Here is a 15135-nt window from a genome sequence, read left to right as displayed (position 1 = left end):
TCAGCACTAGAATTTACTCGAAGAATCAATGTACACGTATCAGAACATGGAAGATATTTGCTTTGTTTCATTAATAAACAATATATATTGTCAATTTCAACGACACAGCAAACTAGCAGAATGAAATTACTAAGAATATATTAGAGTTCGCCATTGTTGAACATTTATATTTGTTTATAATTACAGAATATTAGATGAGCAGGTCAAAAGACGTTTATATTAGTGAGATCATTGATCAGTTTAGTAGCTATAAAGAATACGATTTACATTTGGTTTGTTTTTCCTACAAGAAAGACCTTTCTAGACCTTAGTTTTAACCTACTATTGACAACCCCTGTACCAGAAGGAAACCTCTCATCTTACTTACTCGATCTTTTTTGTTTTTTGTAATACAACATTCATTGCTTGTATGCTGGTTGTCCGTCACTGTTTAATAAGCAAATACCTAGTATAGACTCGAATTAAATTTTGTGCGCTGGACAGGAGGATAAAAATGTGAGAACTTGCCCGTTAATATTGGGTTTAACTTTGATTACCACAATATGTATGCTTTGACTTCATTAATGTGTATTGGCTTTGTTTTGCTGGTTTGCTGTCTCTTTGAAGTACATCCCTAATATCCTTTTTGATATAGAGATGCAGCGTGGCGGCTTTTATTTAACATTGGCAAGTTAGTTGTTTATCGGAAATAATTAGGGTCACATTTTATTATAACTTATTTCATTAATAAAAAAAACCAAACCTATTAAAATCTACATTGGTTGAACATGTTATTTATAAGAATATGTTGTTGATATCAATATTGATTGTTTCTTTAATTTTGAAGTGTATTTTGGTCTAATTCAATAAAAAGTGGTTTTAAAATTGTTCTTTCTTTTAAACATCATCGTTTACTATCATAAAAAGAAAAGAACTTTATTGGACTCTGCTTTCTGGTCACCTTCATCTTCCATATTTTGTTTATCAATAACTTGTAAATAAATAATATCTTCTTCCGAAACTAGTTCTTCAGGTTTTGAGCCCTTTTTTAATCTTTTACTGACAAGGAATACTGATACTTTTCTTGGATATTCATATCGATATCATTCTTTTCCCTTTCTTTATCATTTTCTTGAATTATATCGGGATAATTTAATGAATGATAAGGGTGCAAATATCCTTCATTATCTGCTCCATCAGTGACGCTGTTATCATTGGAGTCATTAGTGTTACTACTTGTAATCGGTTCACATGGTATATCAATTTCATCAATTTCTTCATAATCATGTGCCTCTTCGCTAATAGTTGATTGGTCTTCGACCGTGTTCGAGACATTAGACTGTTGAGTCAACGGTGCATTGGAATGAATAGAGTCGAGCCTCTCCTTTTTCTTCATAAGCCTATACCTCCAGCAAATGAAAACAGACAAAGCTATAAGAATTATAGCACTTATTGCACTGCCCCCACCTATACCATACGAAATTATCTTATTCGTTGAAGCATCTGAAATAATAAAAAAAAACAACATAAAAAGTATGCAAGGTAATAAAAGAATGTGTCCTCAAACGAGAATGTAGAATACTATATAATGAAGTAAAATGTGCTTCTCTAGTTTTGTTAGAGTTATACAGGAGAAAAACATAATTGTATGGCAAATAATAAACAATCATAATGATATATTAGTACATTCGTGAGCCATTTGATCATCTTTGCCTTCTTTTAAAGTAATTTGATTATGTTTGAAACGTTATTATAACAGCTCTTATTAACTGATTTTACCAGAAGTTGTTGTCCATTCGTTTGATGCGTTTTGTCATTTGATTTTGCCATATGATTAGGGATTTTCCGATTGAATTTTCCTCGGATCTAGTATTTTTGGGATTTTACTTTTAACTACAAACTAATTAAAACGTTACACACAAAATTCAATCTACAGGCCTTAATTTATCAACGTCTTTACCTCAAAATTAAAATTTTAATCTTAAACTTAGCAAAAGTAACTACAAAAAACAAAATATAAAATAGATCATCTCTTCTTTTATATATTTTTCGAATGTTTATTTTCGCTTTTAAGTTCTACCAAAATGCTAAACTCTCGTAACATCTTTAATTATTTGTAATTTATAGATTTTTACACACTAAAACATGCGTTTAAGTTTATCTTATACCGAAATAGCTCTTTCATATTACTTATTGTACATTTTACCAGAAGGGCCTTCCGCAATTTTCGATTCACCACCTTCTACCGTCAGTAAATAGCTTCCAGTCTTATTTGCAGGATAAATCGACAACAGTGTCGTCACATTTGTAGATGTATAGAAATCTTAAATAAGAGGACATTTGAATATATTTGTGAATACAGCAGAGTTTACCAAAGACCTTTAATTGAGTATATCTCGGAAATTGATTTTTTTTTCACCCGTATATATTTATTGTAAAACTATGTAAATGCAACAATAGCCAACACTTATTACAATACAAGAAACAAAAAATCCAAAAACCGATGCAAATGACGGAAAGGAGATCCGACTTTCAGTATGTTTAACTTAACCAAATCGAATACTCATTAGAGAGTATAACAATCTACAGTGTAAACACCACCTTTATTGCAGATTGATCTGATCTGGAAGACGGAGAAGCTACACATAAACAGGTTTAGTTTAGTATAACATGGATGTTTACAGATATGACCGACATATAATTGTTGAATACAATATAAACAGTTTCGATTCGAAGCTTGTACCAAGTTTTACATGTAATTAAGCATCTAATCAGATTATGTTTTAGCAAGAAGACTGGTTAAAGAGGGACTGGTGCAAATTACTATTTCCAAGAACTATTTGTGTTATAAATGTGTTTTTTTATAAAATGTTAACTTTCAAACACTTTTAACGCGTTTTGGCAGAATCTAATTTGATAAATTGCAATAATAAAACAATAAATGCTTTTTGCTTCACAACTGCATTGTTGTGCACCAATAGAGTTAGTACTTTTCTGAAATGAGGGCGACTTACAGATTCGATTATAGTATTGATTATCTTGAAATATTGTATTCACATTTGTCGATTGATTTTTATATTTTAGCAGAATCGACATTTTATTCATATTTGAAATATAAAAAAAAAAAAAAAACAGTCGTGGTAATTTGTTTCTAGTAAATGCAAAAAAGATACACGAAATATGCTTTAGTGAATTTAAACCACCATTCGATGTTTGCATGCATCTTCTTTAGGGACCAGCAGTTTAAAAGCAGCGGCAGCATTGTTAACAAACAACATGTGCTTATGGACTGGAAAAATGCACCAAGTACTGAGGTGAGTGTATGAGACAAGGACCTTTTCCGAAAATTTTAACTTTAGTTATCTGACTTATCGTTGTTCACTTCAGATTGCCATTAATGTTGAATCAAAGATTTTTAAAGAGCATGTTTTGTGGGTAAAACAATATAGAATAGCACTCAAATACACGTCTATAGAATTGCAATAAAAAACTGTTAAAATAGATTGATGGTAATATATATTAAAAAAATGTAATATATATTCCCAACTTTAAGACACAGTATATATCTTTCATAACAAACATATGACATGCTTAAAATTAAGTTAGCATATTGTTGAAATAAGATACAATTGCGAAAGGTTTTGTTTCGTGGCCTAGTGGTTAAGATCAATGACTATAGTGCTGAAGATCTCGGGTTCGATCCGCGACTCGGGACACTGGAAACTGCAGTACATTGGTAAGGTAATTGTTAACCTCCAACTCACATATCTGCTACCCAAAATGAGTTTAAACTGGCATAGGTACTTGGTTGGTCTCGTTTGGTAAAAGTTGATATCACTTTGGTTTGCTTGTTTCCGCCGAGGATCCCTTATGGATCTCTCCGAGTACTTTGGCTTCTTCCGCCACATTAACAGACTACCTGGGATCATGACACTCCCTCTGAGGTTTGCAAAAGGGATTATTTTTCGCCTCTCATTTAAAATGGTTTACCGAGTTATTTATCATTTAAAGGAATTATGTTACTGGTGATGTACATTATTTATATTTTACTGGTCAGTGTTTTTTTTTATATTGAACTACACATTTTAGTAAGAAACAAGAGTTATTTTGATTAGATGGCATGTATTTTGGAACAACTTAACACGAACAAAAGAGTTTACTTTATACATATGGTGCGTCCATAGAACTTTCTGGTATTAAACTTCGGCATTAATTCCAAACCCACATCAATTGATTCTCCCTTTTTGTGTATACAGATATTTCTACTACGTACTAAAGGAGTAACCCAACAGGTATTCTTGAGACGGATTTTGACAATTCATTGATTATTCTGTTTAGGTCCCTTTTGGTCATACACATTCAAGCTCAAAACATTGCAGCGTATTTACCTAGCTTCCAAATGTTAAGGTTTGAATATTTCTGAGGAACGCGTACGTTAATCTAGAAATTTGTAGGTTTAATTTTAAAGAAATGAAAAAGCATGAAACCTGATTTGTCGATGGTAATGGTTTCATCGCCAAGCTTGACACAACCGTGTTCATGATCACATCTGAAAAATATGAATTTATGACAAAGTTACCAAAGTCTGATTTCTAGTTATTTTGGAATATATCATTCGTCTGCGTGTAAAGCATTTAATTCATAAGTATTACACGATTTTCTAAATCAATATAGAATATACAATCCTGATACAAATAACCTGAGGAAATCGGATATTCTCGGAACGATGCAAGTTGATCGACAGCGCAATTGTTTTCTGCTATACATGCATCATCAATCATGCGAATCACACCTCAGTCAAATTTTCACATTTGGGAATAGAACACAGACTAAACACATTCCCCTGCGTTAAGGTATTAACCCCTACTAATTAAGTAATTGCAAACGAATAGAAGTTCCAATTACTATGATGCGATAGTTATCTTGACTTACATCTAGAAATTGACAATGAGGGTCGGTTGAAAACAAAACTTTACGACAAAAGAGATGATTTCAGCTTCCCAATTGTGAACTTTCCATTTCTATGTAGCAACATTCCAGCAGCGTCTGCATACGGAGTATATATCTCCCAATTGATACGATATTCCCGGGCTTGTGTTTCCTACCATGATTTCCTTGATAGAGGATTGCTGCTCACAAGGAAGCTATTAAGCCAAGAGTTCCAAATGGTGAAGTTGAAATCATCCCTTCGTACATTTTACGGACGCCATCACGAGTTGGTTGACCGTTATGGAATAACCGTTTCACAGATGATATCGGATATGTTCCTTATGTTGTAACTACAATATCCTTCCCTTTTCACGAATGTGACTTACCGAATTAGACTATTTACCGGATTTGTAATAACATAAGCAACACGACGGGTGCCACATGTGGAGCAGGATCTGCTTACCCTTCCGGAGCACTTGAGATCACCCCCAGTTTTTGGTGGGGTTCGTGTTGCTTAGTCTTTAGTTTTCTATGTTGTGTCATCTGTACTATTATTTGTCTGTTTGTCTTTTTATTTTTGGCCATGGTGTTGTCAGTTTGTTTTCGATCTATGAGTTTGACTATCCCTCTGGTATCTTTCGTCCCACTAATCGCAAAATGGCTCAAGTGGACAAAGCATAATACGCCATAAAATGCCCTTTTCTATATAATTATTTAACATTATATTGTTATTTCATCAACATATCCAACAGACTGTATGTGTAAGGTGAAGTCAAATCACATGAAGTTGGTAGAGAAATTGAAGTTGAGAACACGTCTTTAAACAAATACATTGTTTTTCAAAGACAGGTCCGTAATCAGATTTTTATGTGATTATGAGTAACCTCATCATTGTAATCACACATTGTTTCCTAATGAAATGCAATAAAAATGCTCGAAGTGGAAACATACAAAGTGACAATGAAGTCTTTATTTGAAAATTATTATAAAAAAAAGACTGAGCAAGAATATAACTTTCTAATAAAATCAAAATGATGAATTGCTCTTTATAATATGCTTTTGGTTGAAAGAATGTAACTAAGGATGAAAGTCACAAAGCCCCTTATATGTAAAATAATACGGCATTGAGATCGTCTTCAGTTACAAATTATGGCACTGTTAATGTTATACTGTACTTTTTGAGTATATAAAAATCAATTTTGTCGATTAAATTACCTTTCATCATCGTGACATTTGCAATGTTCTGCACATCTCAGTCCGTAAGTGTTTCCTGGACAAGGAATACATTTAGATCCTGCCTTTGATGTGAATCCAGTAGGACATTCTGAAATAGAACAAGCACATGGGTGCCATATCAATATGACTTCGTTGACTGTAAGGGAATATTACTCTATTGTCGTAACATTATTTGTTCTCTTTTCTTAGATTGGTACATCACCGAATAAGACATAACATCGAATTTGACCTTACCAAGACCAACATGATAGGTGTCACATGTGGGACAGGATATTCTCACAGTACCTGATATGTACCCCAGTATTTGTTTGTGTTTTTGACCATTGACTAAGTAACTTGATGTCGACATTTGCAGACTGACCTGCCATGCACAGATGCGGGTCCAAGATTTTTAAATAGGGGCCCATGATGGCCATCAACAATGCAACGTAAGTGGAATTTGTTAAAAGTCCGAGCACCATGACCGCCACCGCCCCCTCCACAAACCCCCCTTTTCCCCTTAATTCGCCTCTAAGTCTTATGCATGTCATGATTTAATTTTATGTTGATCTGTTAAGATCTATTAAGTATATATATTTTGAGCATGAATCTTCAGATTGCTCTAATTGCACCTGAAAAATTATTTCCTTACTAGATGTTTATTCCAATGTATAACATATAACAAAACTAAAACAAAAAGATAGTTAAAATATATGCATACATGGCACTGTGCATGCAATCATACTAATGGCTTGCCTGCATTTAATAAAATTGCTTAGGCAAGCATATAAGATGTTAAAATATGTTAAAACTATAATTTATTATCATTAGCCATGATAATTTAAAAACAATTTTTTATTGATGGTTTTAAATATGATAATCATTATACTCTCATTTTAAATCATCCCTTTTTGTGTACATTTAATATTTTCTTTATTAATTTGTTCTTCTTATGTTTATAGATCTATTAGTCATTCGATTAATGTTAATTTGTTATATTGATTACCTATAAAAAAGTGTATCTGAAGTCTATGTTTCTTTGTGTAGATCTTTTCATAAGTTGACAAGCATCACTTAAAACATTCACATAAATCTTATTTTTGTTTTAACAATCTGGTGTGTTAAAATTTAGTTTGAAACCTTTCAGTAATTATTGTTACTTCTTTTGCAGATTGATTTACACCATGCACACATTAAAATGGCATTTCAATGCCTAAAGACATGAAGTTCTATAATATCAAACAGTAGGTCTACACAATGCAAGCATTAATATTATAATGTATGAGTCTTGATGGGGGTCCTTCATTTCTTTGTTCTTTTTTATACCATTTTCTCTATTCTTAATCTATTTTGCCCATTATTCTCTATTCTCTGTGTTTTAACATCTCATTATTCTCTTTTCTTATTGGTCCTTTTTTTATTATTTAATTTTTTAGCCTTTTATTCTGCTTTTTTTGCCCATAAGGATAATTAAATTTTGCTGTATTGTCAGGGTAACATTTACTCAATATTGATCAATATTGATACAGTCATAATTAATAACAAATTGGAAAAGCATTGTGATGGGTAAATACCAGTTAAAGTAAACTGTAGTTAAACTTTTATTGTAGTTTTACAGAAAACAAATATATTAAAAGTTCATTTTAAATCAATGCATAATGATTTTGGAACACAAAATTTTAACTGAAGTTTTCTATTTGTATCATTACATTAATACCAATAACTTTTAAATTACCACTATTTTTACTGTTTACATTATATTTTTCAGTATTAAGATGACTTGGAAGCAATGGTGTTATAATAGTTTTTACAAACTGAAATTGGAAAAAAGTAATCGAAGAAAAAGAGAAAGCACTGGTTTGCTTTGAAGATCAACACACACAAGGAAATTGTCAGACCATTTATAACCATATATTGAGATAATGTAAGATATATGCATATTAGATCTATGTATGAAAAGAAAGTGAAATGAATGTTTTAAAGATAAAAGTTTGAGGACATATATCAAAACTATAACAGTGCTGAATATGAAATAATCCATGCCATTTCACTTACATGTGAACTTTGGAATGAAGCAATTTTCAGTATGACAACAAAAGGAAGAATTACATGTTCAAACTGACTCTGGAACATTGAAGACAAAGAAATGAAAGTATTATATTAAAGCTCTTACAGAACATGGGGTAACGAAAGCTCTTTCAAAATATAAGGTGGCTATTGTTAGAATGTCCCCCCTTTTTTCCCTCATAACATTCGTGTGCACCGTGATTCTTTCAAGATTCATGAACACATACAAGTATAAAAATTAAAAGAATAACATTGTTTTACATCTTTAGTGTGTCCATTTCAAGTCAAAATTGTCAAAATGTCGTTTATTTCATTCCCAGCACTTTGACACCGTAAAGAGGAACAATCGAATCTTAATCATTTCGGTGTTTAAATGTCGCCGTGAAAGGACTTGTGTATCACTCATTTATAAAGATGGCATTGGCGCACCCCGTTAATATTTATTGGTATCTTTAAAACTTGGCATATTTATTCTTGGAAAGCTCATGAATACCGAGATTGCTCTTTTTGTATTTAAAATGAACACAACACTTTTACAATTGACAAGGAATTTGGTTTTTGGTGTAGGCATGGTTGGATTGTATGTCACTTCTGTTATTTTTTTGTTAGAAAAAGGCATATTTTAAGCAAGAAACAGCTGTTACAAGAAAGATAACATCTTTATCAACCAAATACAACTTTATTTTCATTCATTGGTGTAGTTCTGTGGGGTATACCGGGTTCTTGAAGTTAAAAGTTCACACGCCATATTTTAATGTCGCCCGTTACCATGGTAACCAAGTGGGGGGTTCTAAGACACCAGAAATTAAAAGTTTGGATGATATATATAAGGGATGATCAAAATTCGTTCTAGGTATGAAAGTTTCTTGACTGAAATTAAAAACAAATTCACATTTTAATGATTTTTTATGAATAAATAGCCGATTTACCGTAGAACAGCATTAACCTACCTGCGAAACGAGATGATTTCTGTTTCCTAGTTGTTAACTTTCATTTCTTTGTTGCAACATTTCAGCAGCGCCTGTATACGGAGCATATTTCTCCCAGTTGATAAGATATTCCAGGGCTTGTATTTCTTATAATGATTACCTTGATAGAGGGTTTCTGCTCACAAAGAAGCTATTAAACTAAGAGTTTCAAGTGGGTTAGTTGAAATCATCCTTCCTAAATTTTACGAACGCCATCACGAGTTGGTTGACCCTTATGAAATATCTGTTTCACAGATGACGACGGATATGTTCCAGTTGTCGTAGCTACAATCCCGTCCCCGTTTCCCCGAAAATTACCTTCTGATTTAGACTTATCACCGAGTTGGTACTTATTTGAGCAACACGACGGGGTGCCACATGTGGAGCAGTATCTGCTTATCCTTCCGGATATCTGAGATCACTACCAGTTTTTGATGGGGTTCGTGTTGCTCAGTTTTTAGTTTTCTATGTTGTGTTTTGTGTCCTGTTGTTTGTCTGATAGACTTTTTCTTTTTTAGCAAGGTGTTGTTATTTGATTTTGGATTTGTGAGTTTGAATTCCCTTTGGTATATTTCGCCTCTTTCTTACAAAGAAACAATGAATCAACTCTTTGGCTTACGTACATTGTCTTAAAACGATCTAGCAGCTTATCATTGTTCATATTAATATACTACATAAGGTTATTGAAATAATTTCAAATATACATATTCAAATTCGATGTGTTGTTAAAATCGTACATCTATTGAAAGGTTAGAATTCAGGTCAAATCCATATTGAACAAAGAGTTGTAGAAAATATAAAGTCTTTCAGACACATGTCTTGAAATAAATATGATGACCTGACATTAAATAAAGTTGAAGATATATTTTGTTTGTATAGATAAGAATACTGACAAAATACTGTTGTCTGAAGTTAGTCATCAGATATGCATACGCACAAAAAACAATCATAGTGTTTATAGTATTCTTATATTTACAATAATGTTTTATGCAGATATATCCAGCTATAAAACAAATACTGGCTATCTGATAGAGGTTTTGTAATCCTCAGTTTGGTCGGGCAACTAGGAGATTCCTAATATTTTATCTCTTCCTACTACTAAAAATACCTGCTACAACTCTCAAAGATGACACACATTTATCTGGATTCACACAAAAAGACATATATATTTAGCCGAGCTAATTTGCAACGATTCATCAATGATGAGGATGAAAATGAGAAATTATTTCATAAAGCTTAGAATGGAATATGTATCATTATTTCGGCATTTCTTTTTGAAAATGCAATAAACTACAATTAAAGTGGAACCATATGTGTAGTCTCAACACTAGGCAGTTATAAAAAACTGCTACCAAATACATAATTTTTTTTTAATCTAAAAACAATCATGAACTATTTGTTATAATTAAATGTTTAAATAAAGTTATATTAAAGATAAGCAATTTATCTTATAATATTATGAGAGGGAAATAATGAAAAGGAATGATGTTATATAACAGATGAATGAAAAACATTTTGCGCAAATAAGTTATCAGTTTTTGATAAAGAATCATATAAAAAGATAGAAACATTCATGTATTAATAATGAATATTTAAAAGAATATGTTGGTCTTAAATATTCTGACTTTAATAAAAGAAATTTCCCACATTTTCAAAGTTTAAAAAAGTTATGACAGAACTATTTTGAGTGAACGGAAAAGAGAGATAAGATATTACTGATAATTAGAGACGAGACGCTATACAAGAGTAATTACAAACATCATGAAGGGTTGACTCAATTTCGACGATTTTCTAGTATCGTACATTTTAGATTTGAGGCTCGTTAATTATGTTATTGAAATCAAATAACTCGAGTTGATATCAAGTGATATCCCATTCTCACTCGTTATAAAAAACATATATTTAATGTAAGAGTATTTTTTAGCATGAAAGTGATACCATCACAACACACTTATGGCTATAAGGACATCACACCTTCTGGTCATAAATCACTAGTTAAAGCATACAATCCAATACATTATGTTAAAATATCTTACAATAGTATCATTTGCATTGGTAAAGTAGATGTGAAAAAAGCATAGTTATTACAAGCTGACTTCCAATATACAAATGTTTTTGGGCACATATATCAGGTATATTATTACTTCGAATGTGTCGATCATATTGTATTTGTATAAATAAAAAAAAAAAAAAAAAGTATTTTACATTTTCAAATATGATAAGAAAATATATTCCTTTTCTATATTTAAATAAACCTACATTTTATGTATATCTATTCCGAAAATTTTTGTGAATCCTGTTTATCACTGTATGATCATGAAAAGGTCTTATTTCTTGAAACATTGTTCAATGATTATGATCTTAGGAAGCAACCATTTTACTTCAAGGAGGGGGGAGGGGGAGTGGGTGGGTGTAGGGTGGGTTATGGTTTTTTGTCTGAGTCAGATTTTTTTTTTAGTTTTTCGACGCTATCAATCAATTTTTTTTTTCAAAATTTAACACTATAAGGTATGGGGAAAATCTAGATTCATAATATTTTTTTTTTCATCTGCTTGACCACAATAATTTTTTTCATCAAATTGGGGATCAGAATATTTGTTTAGGAAAAAACCATAGCTCCCCTCGAAGTTAAATGGTCGTTCCCTTAGCACCTTTTCCAAGTTCATTCAAAAAGCATTGATGTTTTTGTATTTGCTTGTGTTTGAGCGTTGTTTTTGATTCTGATTTAAAATCTTTCATTAATATTATCGAAACCCAATTGTTCAAAAAATGATGAAGAGATCAGATTGCGAATGCCCCTCAATAGTATTATTTGCATTGGTAAAGTAGATGTGAAAAAAGCATGCTTATAACAACCTGACTTCCAATATACAAATGTTTTTGGGCACATATATCAGGTATATTATGCACATATATCATGTATATTATTACTTCGAATGTATCGATCATATTGTATTTGAATACATTAAAAAAAGCATTTCAAATTTTCTAATTTGATAAGAAAATATATTCTTTTATTCGATATTTAAACAAGCCTTTATTTTATGTATATTTATTTCGAAGAATTTTGTGAATCCTGTTTATCACCGTATGATCATGAAAAGGTCTTATTTCTTCAAATATTGGTCAAAGCTTTTGATCTTAACACCCTTTCTGAGTTTATTGAAAAGCATTTGTGTTTTTGTATCTGCATGTGTTTTAGCGTTGTTTTGGATTCTGATTTAAAATCTTTCATTATATTATCGAAACCCATTTGTTCAAAAAATGATGAAGGGATTAGGTTGCAAATGCCCCTCAATAAAATGTAGCTTTTTTGTTATATAATATTGACAAAATGCCTATCAAATGTTAAAATATACTTAAATATGTATTTATAACATTACCTACTTGACAAATAATTTGAAGTTTGGTCAAGGACAATGAAATTACCATGTTTTATTGAACGCGTTATAGTTCAAAGGAAACACACACATCTACTTTCTGAAATTCATATTTTTCGTATACACATATACCAATGTTTATTTGAAACGTAATTCAATATATAAGGTGAAGGTTATTTATATAGATACCTTTAACCAGATAACGATTTAAACATTTTCTAGATATATGTCAAAATAAATGAAGGTATTACATGTATTATATTAAATTATCACATCTAGAACTAAGAGCTAACTTCATTTGTCCAAATAATGAAAGGAAAAACATCACATTTACTGTTTTATTTAATCTTTTGTCCGGGAAAGAGACATATATGTGTCCCTCGTTAGATCATGCATGTAGATTATGAAATTAAAAGATCAACTACAAACTTTAACTACTTGAATATAAATTGAAGCATATATTCAAAGATACTTAAAGTCTTATAATAATAAAAAACGGTATAACGTCATATTGACAGAGATGACTTTAAAACTTTTAAAAGTTGGTAGGGGTTTTCTAAAACTTTTTTGACATCCTAAGAACTAAATATCGCATACGACCTGACGTTCATTTCTAAAAACGTCGTGAAGGATCTAAGTCTAGTAGCCCGAAATAGAACTGTTTGCGTCTATGTGTGTGTGTGTATGAGTGTTTGTGTATGTTTGAAATGTTCACGGGAGTGTTATATAAAGTAGAAAGGTAATCCTGAATTCATGTTAAAACGTCTTATATATTTATCATATTTTTCTTAGAATACTAAGCATTAGTAAGTTTTAGTTGAATAAACATATCCATATGCAAAATATTTCCGAGCAATACATTATGATGATTGTTTGACAAAGAAATATGTATTCCTTTCCTGATATGCCACCAAAATCAATATGCTGTTATGTGTTTGTGCATATTACATGACATTTTAATGAAAAAATACACCTTAGATGGCTAATTTGTTTAAAAATGTCATTAATAAAACAATAGCGATTAATGATACTAATGATTAATCGATTGGCTTTATGTAAGGAATAATGAACGATCTGATTACAGAATTGACAGAAGTAACATTAATCATATATCTAATCAGAATATGTTTTCAAGAATTCAGTAAAATACAGCCATTTTGCAATTGCACATGGTTTAATAATACTTTTAGACCATTGTGAGGTCAAAATGTTTATAAAAACTGCTTCTTATTAATGTGTACCACTTACCATGGCATACTTCTTTTTGAGCCTCATAATTGTCACAGCAAAAATATTCTTTGTAGTAGAATATACCAACATTTGATTTCGCACTACAAAAAAGGAATAAGAGTTTATGAAGTTTAGTGTTGATCTATAATTTTGTTTCTGGATGCGAAAAAAATTACCGTAGTTGTTTAAGTAAACAAAAAAGGAAGCTGACGAAGTCACTTGATCATATTGTTAAAACAATTGTTTGTGTATACATATATCATGTATATCAAATTGATGTGCGCATTTCATATCAGCATTAATTTAGTGTAAGTTGTTTGGAACAAGTTACACTTTACAATTTTATGTCAATTCAATTACGTCTAATATTGACAACACGTGCAATTACATAATATGAGAACATGTTTCACTACACGAAACTTTCGGTTCAGCACTTATAACACAATTGAAATACATATGATAAATGTTATGCATTTTCGTGTTCAACACATGTTCAAATAGATCATAAGGGCGTTAACTCAGAGTATTTTCTATAACCGCTCGCAGCATAATTGCAAGGGACTGTCCGCATTCTTTCCAAAGATCGGTGGTTCTCGTAAGATGCTACAGCTTCCTCCAAACATTAAAACTACCCGACATAAAGCAGCCAAGTTGGCTGAAAGTGGCGTTAAAAATACACAATAAAAAAAAAAAATCGAACAAACAAAAAAAACAAATAACAAATCTGCGCGGTTACTAAAATAACAAGAAAACCTTACAAACAAATACAGCAATAGATAAATAAATAAAGTTGTTGATAGATCATTTGATCAAGTGGGTTTATGGCATACAACATTTGAATTCGTTATGTAATGTTTATGTTACAATGTACATTACCTTTCAGTTCTACTGCAGAAGCCAATTGACAGACAATGCCTTACGTAAAATAATAGACTAAACGACACAACTACATAACGCAAAGCCATATTTTTCAATTGACATGGCTTGAAATAGATGGCAGGAAGTATGGTTTTGATCATGTTTTTTTTCTTTGTGAATGTGTATTCCGTTCTATGCGGAAATTGAAATCAAATTTTACTTTGACGTTTGGTACATAACGACATAGATGTTTAAGCTGAACAAATACTTGCACTCTAAGACATCATTACTGTTTTTATCTGTTAAAGAAAGAAATAATTATGAAATATTCATCAGAATTCTATTTGTAATTTTGATTAATCTTTTTGATAACTCGATATAAATCGATTAAATCTAAACAGATATGGGAAGTCTAAATAACTATTGCAAGTACAAAATACCACAATAGCAAAGTCGAAAATATAATTCAGAATAATAACCAATTTTTTGTAGAAAATGTCGATTATATC

The 15135-nt window shown here is 31.2% G+C and overlaps 1 protein-coding gene across 1 annotated transcript; it reads right to left on the bottom strand.

The window, feature by feature from the left end:
- Positions 1 to 689: 689 nt before the first annotated feature.
- LOC127705559 (uncharacterized) lies at positions 690 to 14739 on the bottom strand. The gene is made up of 5 exons (XM_052209886.1): positions 14645 to 14739; positions 13787 to 13869; positions 6124 to 6232; positions 4467 to 4528; positions 690 to 1482 (listed from the first exon to the last, which is right to left on the bottom strand). Exons 1-5 carry the CDS (start codon positions 14731 to 14733, stop codon positions 1028 to 1030), a joined length of 798 nt encoding a protein of 265 aa, XP_052065846.1. The 5' UTR covers positions 14734 to 14739; the 3' UTR covers positions 690 to 1027.
- Positions 14740 to 15135: the final 396 nt, after the last annotated feature.

Source organism: Mytilus californianus, unplaced genomic scaffold (assembly GCF_021869535.1).
Source record: "Mytilus californianus isolate M0D057914Y unplaced genomic scaffold, xbMytCali1.0.p SCAF_6, whole genome shotgun sequence".
Lineage (NCBI taxonomy): Eukaryota > Metazoa > Mollusca > Bivalvia > Mytilida > Mytilidae > Mytilus > Mytilus californianus.
The sequence above is the reverse complement of the archived record's forward strand: the minus strand, read 5'-3'. Positions and strand labels throughout refer to the sequence as shown.